This window comes from Neltuma alba, unplaced genomic scaffold (genome assembly GCF_004799145.2).
Source record: "Neltuma alba isolate B1F8T4 unplaced genomic scaffold, ASM479914v2 tig00000105_pilon, whole genome shotgun sequence".
Taxonomy (NCBI): domain Eukaryota; kingdom Viridiplantae; phylum Streptophyta; class Magnoliopsida; order Fabales; family Fabaceae; genus Neltuma; species Neltuma alba.
The window spans coordinates 1,027,177-1,039,964 of NW_021631921.1; the positions used below are offsets into that span (position 1 = coordinate 1,027,177).

General features: G+C 30.9%; 2 protein-coding genes across 2 annotated transcripts; both read right to left on the bottom strand.

Annotated features, from left to right (window-relative positions):
• Positions 1-282: 282 nt before the first annotated feature.
• On the bottom strand, positions 283-6,720 carry LOC114741299 (uncharacterized). Its single transcript, XM_028929581.1, has 4 exons — positions 6,172-6,720; positions 2,787-3,407; positions 541-1,107; positions 283-363 (listed from the first exon to the last, which is right to left on the bottom strand). Exons 1-4 carry the CDS (start codon positions 6,676-6,678, stop codon positions 283-285), a joined length of 1,776 nt encoding a protein of 591 aa, XP_028785414.1. The 5' UTR covers positions 6,679-6,720.
• A 3,603-nt stretch (positions 6,721-10,323) lies between these two features.
• Positions 10,324-11,748, bottom strand: LOC114741386 (disease resistance protein At4g27190-like). The gene has a single exon (XM_028929671.1). It carries the CDS (start codon positions 11,746-11,748, stop codon positions 10,324-10,326), a length of 1,425 nt encoding a protein of 474 aa, XP_028785504.1.
• Positions 11,749-12,788: the final 1,040 nt, after the last annotated feature.

A 12,788-nucleotide genomic window follows, 5' to 3' on the forward strand; every position in this document is an offset into this window, starting at 1 on the left:
TGTTCTGTTTGATGCATTTTGTTTAAAAAAAACTTAGACTTGGTGTGGAGAAACTAAGCTGATGTAAATGTGGAATGAGATGGCGATGTACCATTGATGATGAAACTTCTTCAACACTTGTCTTCATTGCTTCCTCCGAGCTCTAACCAACACCATAATTAGTAGGTTAGTTAGTTGTAGTAATCAAACTTATGAACAAGTTAAATTCACTTGTGAAATAAAATACAAAAAAGAATAATGATTTTTGTTGGTATTTTGATGACTAGTCTAATACATATACCTCTACAAGTTTTGGCAAAACACTTGCTGTTGCTTGATTTTCTGAATCCCCATTTTTAGGCTCTTCTTGGATTTGATTAGTTTCTGCAGCAGAATTTTTAATATCATATTAATATTCATAAAAGTAGCTAGCAATTATCAAAATACTTTTCTTGGATTTATACCTTGATACTTTGGGCAATCTTCCACTTCACATTGCAGATCCTTAAAATCAATCCCTTCACAAATAGAAATAAGCTTTGGGAGTTTTCTAAGTGTTACCTTTGACAGTTTTGGAAATACTTCTCCCATTTTTTCCATCTTCTCCATATTATCTTGTTTGCATATAAATATTTGCTCAAGCTCAGAGGCTTCTTCTATTCTCAAGACCTTCAACTTTGGAAACATCTCACATGTTGAGATAGAGAAGAGGAATTTCAAGCTATGACAACACTTGATGTCAATTTTCTCTAACTTTGGGAAACAAAGTTGATGCAAATGATCCCTATCACTCTCTTCAATGATGTTAACTAATTCGTCACAATCTGTTATCAATAAAGAGGATAATTGTGGGAGGCTTTTCAATATTGAGACACAGAAGACTGCTCTTAGCATTTTACATGCTATGATGTTTAGTTCTTCGAGATTGGCGAGGCTCAAAATATATTTGGGACCCCTACATATATGTCTCAACTCACTTAGATCATCCAACCACATTTTTTCTAAGCTTAACGTGATGACTCCACCTTCACTTTCCACTCCCTCCAAATTAAGAACCTCTTCTATTTTGGAGTGTCTTACCCAAAATTCTGTCAGCTTTTGCACGTCCTTGATAATTTTCATCAGGTCCTGATAAAAGTAAATCAATTCATGATAAAAATAAATCAATTCAAAATTTCAGCAGCAGATCAAATTATCACATTCACGAATTGTAGAATCCAATACTATTATTAATGATGTCTCAATGTGCATTGAGTTAGAAAAAAAAGATAAACTTCATTATTGATGCGTAGAATGCTTACAAATTAAAGACACATACACATCGATTATGCCTAAGTATAACGACTTGAAATCATAAAATGTATATATACTTGAAAAGCTAATTAATCCATGGTTAATTTCTCCTATAGATAAACTTATATATGGTGCAAGTTTCTTTTAAACTATTTAGCAAATTTTTTTAAATTTTTAAGGTCATTGCTTTTTTCAATTAACATCTTTTGTAAGAATCTGATTTAAAAAAAAGCAGTTTTGTTATAAATGAAAACTGAATTGTCAATTTCTATAAGTGAAAATTTGATAACTTTTTAGGCCAAAAAATTCAGTAATTTCATGTCTTGACATGCAAAGTTTTTATGCATGAAAAATGTGTTCTTGATGTTCGAGTTTAAATGCTAAGCAATCCTGTTGTGATGAGAAGAAAATTTCCAAGAAAAAAAGATAAAATAAACAAAGTAATATATATGGAGCAGTTTTCTTTCAAACTATTTAGCAGAAATATTTAAATTTTTAAGGTCATTGTTTTTTTTAGTTAACATCTTCTGGAAGATTTTGATTAAAGGCGCGCATGCGTACATATATGTTGATGAAAAGCAAATTTTTATAAATGAAAAATATATTATAAATTTTTATGTATGAAATGTCTTGACATGAAAATTTTGTAAGCATAAAAATATGTTCTTGATGTTCAAGTTTAAATGCTAAGCAATCCAAATAAACAGAGCAATATGCAGATCATAGAACAAGAAGTCAAATGTGTTACCTTTGGAGCTTTCACATTCAATTGTATTCCTTGTAAATAAGCCACCAAATCCGGAAAAGATCCTCCGTTGAACCCTTGAAGACCCCCCAAATCAATGCTTCGTAGCAATGTTTTAAAAGCCGGACCGGAAGTCGAGCCGGAAAGATCAACGGGTCATGGTTCAATCGGTCGGATCGGTCGGACCGTTTGGTCAGACCGGTGATGTAATAATTAATTTAAAACAATATTATATACATATAATTAGTATATATGAAAAATATCAAATTATTAAATAATTTAGAAATGCATTTAAATAATCTAAAATTATAATGAAATCATTGAAAATGGACTAAAACCTTATATATTTAAATTTATGTATGTTTAAAATATTTAATGATATTACAAATTATCAATTCATTCAAATCAAAATATTTTTTTAAACGATAGACCAAATATCAAAACAAAAAGACTAGCGACTTACGATTTTAACACCACAATATATGAAATTTTCAATGAAATAATACTCTATGGTTATAAATAGTCTAAAAATATATTAGGATATTTAAGGGGATCAATTTTTTTATTTTTCTTCTATTTTTTTTTAAATTTTTAGTATTTTTCAGTCAGGCTAAAAAAACCGTCCGGTTTTCTGAAAACCGTTCCGGTTCCCGGTCCAACTCCGGTTTCCGGCTTAATAACGGCTCAACTCCGGTCCAATCCGGCTCAACTATATGAACGGTTTTTTAGTCCAAACCGAGCCGTTAACGAGTCCGGGTCACGGTTCAACCGGTTCGACCGTCCGGTCCGGTCCGGTTCTTAAAACATTGCTTCGTAGAGGCGGAAAGTTGAGGTGATATTTTTTGGCACCAATATTGTTGATTAACTTTGGTACATCTACAAGTTCTAGTGTTTCCAAAGCAGGGAGATGAATTGTATTTGATAAATGATCTCCATCATCATATTTCCCAAAAATGTATTTCAACTCAGCAGCTTTCCAGATACTCAAAGATTTTAATTTTTGAAGAGTACCAAAAAGAGACAGAGGAAATATAAACTCCAACTTGTTGCAATTGCCGATACTTATATCCTCCAGTTTTGGGAAAATGGAGCTATAGTTCATGTCATGATGATGATTATTAGAATCATCTTCAACTACATTAACTAATTCCTCACAATTCCATACTTGTAATTGAGACAACTGTGATAGGTTTCTGCAAGCAGAGACAGAGAACAAAATCTTCAACTTCTGGTTTCCCTTGATTGTTATTCCTTTTAGATTGTGGAAGTTGAGAACATGTTGAAAGCCCACACTTGGAGTGAGTAGTGGTATTTCGACGTTAACAATCTCTTGTATTTCAGATTCATTTGCTCTCTCACTTCTCACATCTTCCATGTGCTTCTTAATTTCCTACAACAAATTTTCACAAAAAGACAATTCAACATTTAAAATAATATTCTCTATTTTGATCCATGTGCTTATGAAATACATACACATTCACCCACAAAACACAAACACACTATATTATTTTTGGGAAATATTTAAATTCAAATTTGAAATCATTATAGAACTAAAGCCGAATCACTTTGACATAATTAATTGTACATGTCTCCATAGGAAAATTATATGAAAGTCTTCATTGTTTTGAGAATGTTTAAATATTTTGTTAGCAATACATAATTTATTACATATAATCTTTATACAAAATAAAAATATTGATAAACTGCACTTTGATTTAAACTGAAAAAAAAGAAAAAGATCAGAGTCAGAGAAGTTGACATTAAATTTAGTGTAATAATTAATATATTACCTCACTTTATCTAAAACTCTGAGGTACAAAATAGACATCAAATTTTAAACCAATAGAATTTCTTTTTGGCCATTCAAAAACGGTTAGGGTGCATGTAACCCCACAATATATAGTATCTGATAATATATGTAATCTAGAGGCTTATCTTATTAATCAATATTAGAGTTGTAAGAAAATCGAGTAATTATGTGAGTATAAAATTGAGCAATTGGTATAGATTTAACATTTTATATAAAAATATATAAATAAGTTAACACGATTAAAATTTAATCTTATCATTTTTCAGTTGTAATTTGTAAACTATGATTATACAGCATAATTTTTCTCACTTTTTTCGCTACAGTTATGAACTATTCAAATCAAATTTAATAGTTTAAATTTCTTTAGGTATTTTTTAAGTAAGATTATAATGATATTTAAGAAAACATTAGTTTTTATATAACGATGACAAAGTTGAAAGAAGAGTAGAGGAGGTTCCCCTGCCTCAGTTCATCCATAATTTTGGGGCATAAAAGAAGACATCAAACAAATACAACTATTCCAAAATAATGAATATTAAATTAGGAGTGTGAGCATTTTAAAGATCAAATTGTTTTAGTTCGTTAGGTACCAGCTAAAATAATTCCAAAAAAAACTAATTGAAAATGAACAGAATTATTATATACAAGCAAGACGGAAGTCATATGTGTTTGTCTTCCACGAGTATAAAATAATCCTTATACAAGATACATAAAAATATTGATAAATTGCATTTTGACATAAACTGAAAGCCGCATGACCCATAATAGTTATATGCAAAAGTTTAAAGTTAAAATTTTAAAAGAGAATAAATAGGCAAAATATATTTTCATACAAAAAAAAAAACAGAGCAAGATTGAGATCCTATTAAATAATGAATTAAAAATAGTTACTTACCTTAGGTGCTTCCACAATCTGTAGAGATGGGCACTCTGGTTGATGTTTCTTGATACCAATGCTGATCATATTTGGTACTCTTAAGAGTTTTAGTGATTCCAATGCAGGAAGATGAATGTGAGGCTCATTATTTTCATTCTCATTTGATAGACACTCTTCATCATCATATTTTCCAAAAACATATTTTAGCTCATGAGCTCCCCAAATAAGTATAGATTTTAATTTTTGAAGACCTCCGGAAAGAGTGGATGGAAATATAAATTCCAATTTATTGCAATCCCAGACACTAAGGTGCAGTTGAGATGGACATCATCATCCTCTGCCTCATTTGTTATAATGTGCTTCAATTCTGAACACCCCACAACAGACAGCTTCTCCAACATGATAGTTGTGGCAATGGATACACTGAATAGTGACTTTAATTTTGAACATCCCCTAAGTGTCATCTGCCTTATATTTTGTAGGCTCAATGGTTGTCTCACAAGACACTCAGCTGAATGAAATGTTTCAATCCTTTCACTCAATACATGTGATTCCTACAACCAATCACTTCTCTTAGATTCAACTTAATTATATAACTGATTACTTTCTACAATAATCTAATCCTATTTCTCAACAACAATCTGATTAAAAACATCGCAGTAATTAAAGGACGATAACATACATGAAATACAAAATAAATGTGTCAAGCATTAGGTATTATAACACTGGGCATTTTAAGGTGTGATTTATAAGGTATTCAACTAATAACTTCCGTGCCCTTGATACTAGTAAAATAATAGAAAAATAAAAAAATAATAACAAAACATTGAATTAACCAAAATTCCTGCTCATGTCAATGATATACTACCTATTATCAATATTCGGGCGTGTGTGCGAGTATTTATTTTTGTCTTTAATTTTTACCGCAATAAAAAGATTAATGTTAGACAAATTGACATTAAATTTAGTGTAATTAACGTATTACTTCAGTTTATCCGAAATTCTGAGGTACAAAAATAGCTATCAAATTTTAAAGTGAGAATATGAAATGTAGGTATATGAATATGCATCGAATAAACATAAATATTCAAAAATAATGAATATTAAATTAGGAATATGAGCATTTTAAAGATCAAATTGTTTGAGTTCGATTCCTGTTAGGTACCAGCTAAAATAATTGAAAAAAAAACTAATTGAAAATGAACAGAATTACTATACACAACCAAGACGAAAGTCATGCATGTTTGTCTTCTAGAAGTATAAAATAATCCTTATACAAGATACATAAAAATATTGATAAATTGCATTTTGACATAAACTGCAAGCCGCATGACCCATAATAGTTATACATAAAAGTTTAAAGTTAAAAATTTTAAAAGAGAGTAAATGGAAAAAAAATGTTTTCATGCAAGAAAACAAAACAAGATTGAGACCTGATTAAATAATAAATTAAAAATAGTTACGTACCTTTGGTGCTTCCACAATCTGTAGAGATGGGCATTCCGGTTGATGTTTCTTGATGCTAATGCTCATCATGTTTGGTACATCATCGAGGTATAGTGATTCCAATGCAGGAAGATGAATGTGAGGCTCATTATTTTCATTCTCATGTGATTGACAATCTTCATCACCGTATTTTCCAAAAAGATATTTCAGTTCATGAGCTCCCGAAATAAATATAGATTTTAATTTTTGAAGACCTCCGGAAAGAGTGGATGGAAATATAAATTCCAATTTATTGCACTTCCAGACACAAAGGCTCTGTAGTTTTGGGAAGATGGAGGTGCAGTTGAGATGGGTATCATCATCCTCTGCCTCATTTGTTATAATGTGCTTCAATTCTTCACAGTCCTCAACATACAGCTCCTCCAACATGATGGTTGTGGCAATGGATACACTGAATAGTGACTTTAATTTTGAACATCCTAAAAGTGTCATCTGGCTTATATTTTGTAGGCTCAATGGTTGTCTCATAAGACACTCAGCTGAGTGAAATGTTTCAATCCTTTCACTCAATACATGTGATTCTTACAACCAATCACTTCTCTTAGATTCAACCTAGTTATATAACTAATCACTTTCTCTCATATGATCATATATCTCAATAACAATCCCGTTATAAACATAGATGAACCGAAAAAGAATTAATGTATCAGAAAATACATGAAATATAAAGAAGTTTGTCAAGCATCAGGTATCATAAGACTCATTTTTAACGCATTCAACTGGTAACATCGTGCCCACACTACTAGTCAAATAATGGAAAATAGAAAAATAAAAAAAATAAAGCGTTGAATTAACCAAGATCTCTACTCATGTTAATGATATGCCTGTTATCACTATTCACGTGTGCATGTGAATTTTTATTTTTCTCTTTAATTTTTGCTGAAATGAAAAGATCGAGGTTGTGTAGTTCCAACTCAAGACAAAAGCCGTACGTGTTTGTGTTTTCATAGTATATATATTCCTTAATTTAGTGCACTTAAAAAAAATAATTAATATTACTGCTTTATCAATCCTGATGAAGACTTATTTTATTGATAAATATTACAGTCGTAGGAAAATTGAGTAATTACACAATATAAAATTACTTTTTTAAGAATTCCTTTTTTTAAAAAAATCGCTTTTGGTATCCGATTTTACATTTGATTTGTATTCTTTCAAGATTCTTAAATTTACTTCACTAGAAATAATTTTATTTTATTTTCCAAGAGCTTTCTGTCATGTACACAAACCTCAAAAAAAAAATCATTAATTGGGTCAAAATCTGTACTTAAATATAGACTAATTTTTTGAGAAAAATTAATATTAAATATTAATTAAATTTTTATAAAGAAAATATTATTTAAATGACTGTTTTAATCAAAACTTAATACTGATGAACCGATGCATAAAATTATAATAACATAAAAAATTTAAAATATGTATAAAGAAAAAAAGACTATAAATATGGCCTATCATGACTCGCATATAAATTAAAAGAAAAGAAACAACAAGTAAAAACAAACATGACTTATCATTTTTTTCCTCTCACTGTTTCTCTAAAGATCAGATTCACTTACTTCGTCACATTAGAAGTGCCATGTCACACTTTCAATAAAACCAATCAATTGGCAATACTTATATTACCACATCTCCCCTGTGTTATTAGATCGACATGCCTTAAAAAGTAAAATGTGATTTATAAGGTATTCAACTAACAACTTCCATGCCCCTGATACTAGTCAAATAATAGAAAAATAAAAAATAATAAATAATAAAACATTGAATTAACCAAAATTCCTGCTCATGTTAATCATATGCTACCTATTATCACTATTCGTGCGTGCGTGAGTATTTTACCTTTGTCTTTAATTTTTACTGCAATAAAAAGATTAATGTTAGACAAATTGACATTAAATTTAGTGTAATTAAAATATCACGTCAGTTTATCGAAATTTCTGAGATACAAAAATAGATCTCAAATTTTAAATCGAGAATATGAAATGTTGGTATATCAATATGCATCAAACAAATATAAATAGTCCAAAATAATGAATATTAAGTTGAGACTATGAGCATTTTAAATATCAAAAGAAAACTAATTTAAACAAGCGGAATTTCTTTTCCGCCATTCAGAAAGGACGCAGGTAGCCCCACAACATCCAAGGAGTTAAATATAGACTAATTTTTTAAGAAAAATTAATGTTAAATATTAACTAAATTTCGTGATAAAGACAATATTGATTAAATTACTGTAAAGGTGCACTTTATCAAGACTAAATACTAAGGAACCCATACATAAAATTATAATAACACAAAAATATAAAAAATATATGTAAATAAAAGGAAAAAATAAGACTATAAACCATTCATATACGATATGCTAAAATGGAAGATTAATTAATAGAATAAACACCTTTGGACAAAAAGAGCAAGACTAAAGTAGCATACCTGGGAGATTGTGGGGTCTTTTAGCAGTGTAGCATTGGAAACTCCAATATTAGTATCTGTATTTGGGCCCAGAAAACAACACCCATGAGCCCAAGAGAAAGCACTCATCTTAAAGTTCTTAGGTCTCTCCTCTGAATCTTCCTTTGAAACTTGAGATGGCCTTAGCACATATCTCTTGCATTTTTGAAATATGTTAATGAAACTTGGTACTCCAGCAAGGTTCACCTCTGCTAGCGAATGGAGCATTTTGATTTCCTCTTGCACAACTTGACCTCTATATTCACCGAATATGTATTCTAGCTTTGCACAGTCATATATATATAGATATTTCAAATTGGGAAGGTCTCCAGCTAGAAGGAATGAAGATACCTTTTCTAATTTGCCACATTCTTTAATTTGAAGAGACTTTAATGCCGGAAACAATGAGCCATCACCTTTTTGATCATTAACAACCCCCATTTCTTCTTCTGAACTCTTATCTGCGATTAAGCTTTTCAATTCTGCAAAACCTTCAACTACTAATTCTTCCAATTGCCCAAGACTTTGAGCAATAGAGGGTTTGAAAATTGCTAGTTGGAACATTGTGCAATCTTTCAATTTCAATACCCTCAAATGAGGAAGTTTGAGAGTTTCATCTAAGAATACGTTTTGCAATTTCCTACAACCCTTTAACTTTAAAATCTGTAACTTCTCAAGAAAGCCTGAAGGCGTGGCACCCCAACATAATTCTTTCACATCCACATTATCTAGATGCAACTCAATCAAGTTCAAGAAGACTGTCATGTTACGATTGTGACGCTGATTACTATCAATAAGGCACTCTATGTCAGTCCATTCATACAAGTAAAGCTTGATTCAATTATCCATGCCTTCATCTTCCACAGGAATAATGTCAGGGACAAGACTTTTCCATCCTGTTTGTCCTAAATTTCCCAGCTCAAGAACTTCTGATCTTTCCACAAGGTACTTAAACATGGTTTTTGATAGTAAATGTTTCATATGATCTGTATTGAAGCATTTTGGTAGGCCATTATCATCATGAGTCAAGCCTTTCAAGACATCACAAGCAATAAAAAAAAATTGCAATGTAGAAGGAGATATATCATAAGCAATTTCATCTTCAATTTCTTTGTCATCCTCTGGCTTCCAGTCTTTGACATTGTAATTGCTGACAAAATACAATTCTTTCAATTGTGAGCATCTTTCAATCACTCGAAAAGGGTTGTTCTTTTGAATTTCACACTTCTTTAATCCCAACCATCTCAACTTCTGTAGCTCCTTGATATCTTTGGGCAATTCAATAATTAAACAATTTTTCAATTCAAGCATCACAAGACTTTGAAGATTCTTCAAAACAGAGATGTCACCTAATTCCCAACCATCCAAGATAATAGTGTGAATATTCTTCAATGAAAGAAGTGATTGTGACAATGATGGAGTGGAAAGAAGTGATTGTGACAGTGATGGAGTGGGAACTTTTCTACCATATCCACTGAGTAAAGACAGAATTTTGAGCCTTGACATTTTTGCAAAGAATGCATTTGGATCTTTCACTAGAGCATTTCCACTTATCCAAAGAAGTAAAATTTCAAGTTTTGCATCATCAAGTTGATCAGGAAAATCATCAGCACTCCAAAACACAAATCGCTTGTTGGCTTTTAAAGTCATTGTTGAATCTGTAATCACCTAAATATCTTCTTTTGCTATCCATTGGGCCACCTCACGAACCAAATCATGCATTTTTACACATTCTTTTCCCTCAACCTTCAATAGCAAAGAAGAAGCTATGAGTTTATTTTTTACTGCAACTGCTCGACTTCTTGATGCACAGTATTCGTCAGGTTCGCCAAAAATTCCTAACCCTATACCAAGTCTAATAATAAGGTTTATAGGAATTTCATAGTCTTCTGGGAAAATAGAACACAATAAAAATAGCCTTTGAGCCTTCTCATCATTTAAATGATCATAGCTTAATTTTAAGCATCTATAAATAGTCACTAAATCTTCATCAATATCAACAAATTGCTTGGAATTTCGTAAGGTTGTCAAACCTACATTCCATTCACCTACGGGCCAATTTCTTAATGCTCCAGCTAGTGCTACAATTGCAACTGGCAATCCTCCACACTCCTTCACAAAATTTTGTGCAAGACCCTCAGAATCATTACTTCCAGCATGAGATAGAAAAAGTGACAATGCATCCTCATCAGCTAATGTGTGTAGGCGAACTGTTTGGTGGCATCTCATTGCTTCACAAACTTTTGAATGGCGGGTAGTTATCAAAACATAGCAATTCTTGTGATCGGTTCCAGATGGAATCCCAATTTCAGTGAGGTCTAACTTCTCCCACACATCATCTAATATTATAAGTAATTTTTTTTCATAACCATAAATTTTAGACCATAGAAGCTTTGAGTGATCTGCTTCAACTCTTGGATCTAAATCCAAAACTAATTGCCTTGCAATGTCGCCTCGAATCTTGTTGACATCTGGAGGATTAGACACAACAACAAATATGACTTTCTCAAATGCTTTGGATTCTTCAACTTGCTTTCCTACTTGTGTTGCCAATGTGGTTTTACCCGTTCCCCCCATCCCTTGCAATCCAATCATGTAATGATTTCCATCTTTTAAAGCTTCCACAAGTTGTTTGAATTTTGTCCTCCTGCTCTCAAAATCAATGAAGTCTTTTGAAGCATGGTACTTCATACCTGGAAGTTTAACTGGGCAAGGTACTCTTTCAAAGTTTTTATATTTTTGGATGTGATCTTTAATGACTTGCACCCTCTGTGCCAATCTCTTGCCTTGTCGATATTTCCTAAGAAAAGAACAGCTATCACACCTTGTTTGCCTAACTTCAGCATTCATTTGAATTAGTTTATCAGCTTTCTTTATCCAATCTTGAACTTCACCTTCAACTTCATGCTCATTAATGTTGGCGTCGTCAATATCCTTTCGAACTTTCTCTAATCTTCTACGCAAAAGTTGATTGTCCTCATCAAACTCGTGATCATGAGTCTCGAAATGACGAAAGTAATTAACTTCCTTTATGGTTTTATCTACCAATCTCTTGGCAAGATCTGTTAAAATACCTTCCCCAGGGCATGCCATCTAAAATGAACAGGGCATTAAATTAGGATTCCAAAAATAGTAATTAAAAATGTGAAAAGCTATGATGATATATAATGTTTTACAAATATGTAATGAAATCTCTGGTGTAGTCAATGCCCAACCATTTGTATTCTCTTTTGTTAATGTTCTGGGATCCAAATTTTAATTAATAATTAACTATATAAATAGATAAGTAATAAACGAATTGCAGTATTGCAAACAAAAAAATGTCATAAAATAAAATTGTATTATATTTAAATTGTATGTATACTATCTTTTTGGACCAACTTAATTTCCAATATCAATATTTAATAAATGCCTCCTAATTAAAAGAGTTCAGGATACAAGCATACCCGCGGGTCAAACCTAGCAGGTTAGTGTTCTTCTGATGGGTTAGTGGACTGACTATATAATTTTTAAAAACATATGTTTTTTTATTTTTAATGTCAATCTACAAATTGTGATTATATATTTTTAATGTCAACCTATAGATTATGATTATGTCTCTTTTGGTAAATTTGTTCTCATGCAACTCACATTTAAACGACTAAAAGTTGAAACTAGAAAGACTAAAATTAAAATAATGACAAATTTAAAGGATCTAAAATTATATTAACCCTTATTAATTTTATTTTAATTTTGGAATATTTCTCAAAATATTAAAATCAATTATCACAATGTATGAAAAAGATTCATTTTACATTTATGGTCAAAATTTTTTAATTGGTTAATTAATTGACTTTAAAATTTACAAATATACTGTTTTAAATTAAGATTGCGAAGAACGAGGAAAATCTTGATCAAATAAGAAATTTTGTAGGGTGTAGACTCACATGACTTAAATGAAAATGACATAAAATTAAGATTCGTACGTACTTTTGCCTACATATTCAAATTCTAACATTATTTTAAAAAAAATTATTACCAAACGTCATAAAAGTTACCATACCATCTTTAACCTGTTTTTGGGTTTTAATTTATTTCACATACATTATAGAGAAACATAAAGAAATGTCAAGTGGGGATAAAAGTATAGTTTT

Coding starts and splice junctions, on each gene's coding strand:
- LOC114741386 (XM_028929671.1), bottom strand. CDS start 11,748: ATGGCATGCCCTGGGGAAGGTATTTTAACAGATCTTGCCAAGAGATTG.
- LOC114741299 (XM_028929581.1), bottom strand. CDS start 6,678: ATGAGACAACCATTGAGCCTACAAAATATAAGCCAGATGACACTTTTA. Junction 3,408..6,171: donor AGATTGTGGAAGCACCAAAG/GTACGTAACTAT, acceptor AATTTGTTGTAG/GAAATTAAGAAGCACATGGA. Junction 364..540: donor TATTTCCAAAACTGTCAAAG/GTAACACTTAGA, acceptor ATTCTGCTGCAG/AAACTAATCAAATCCAAGAA.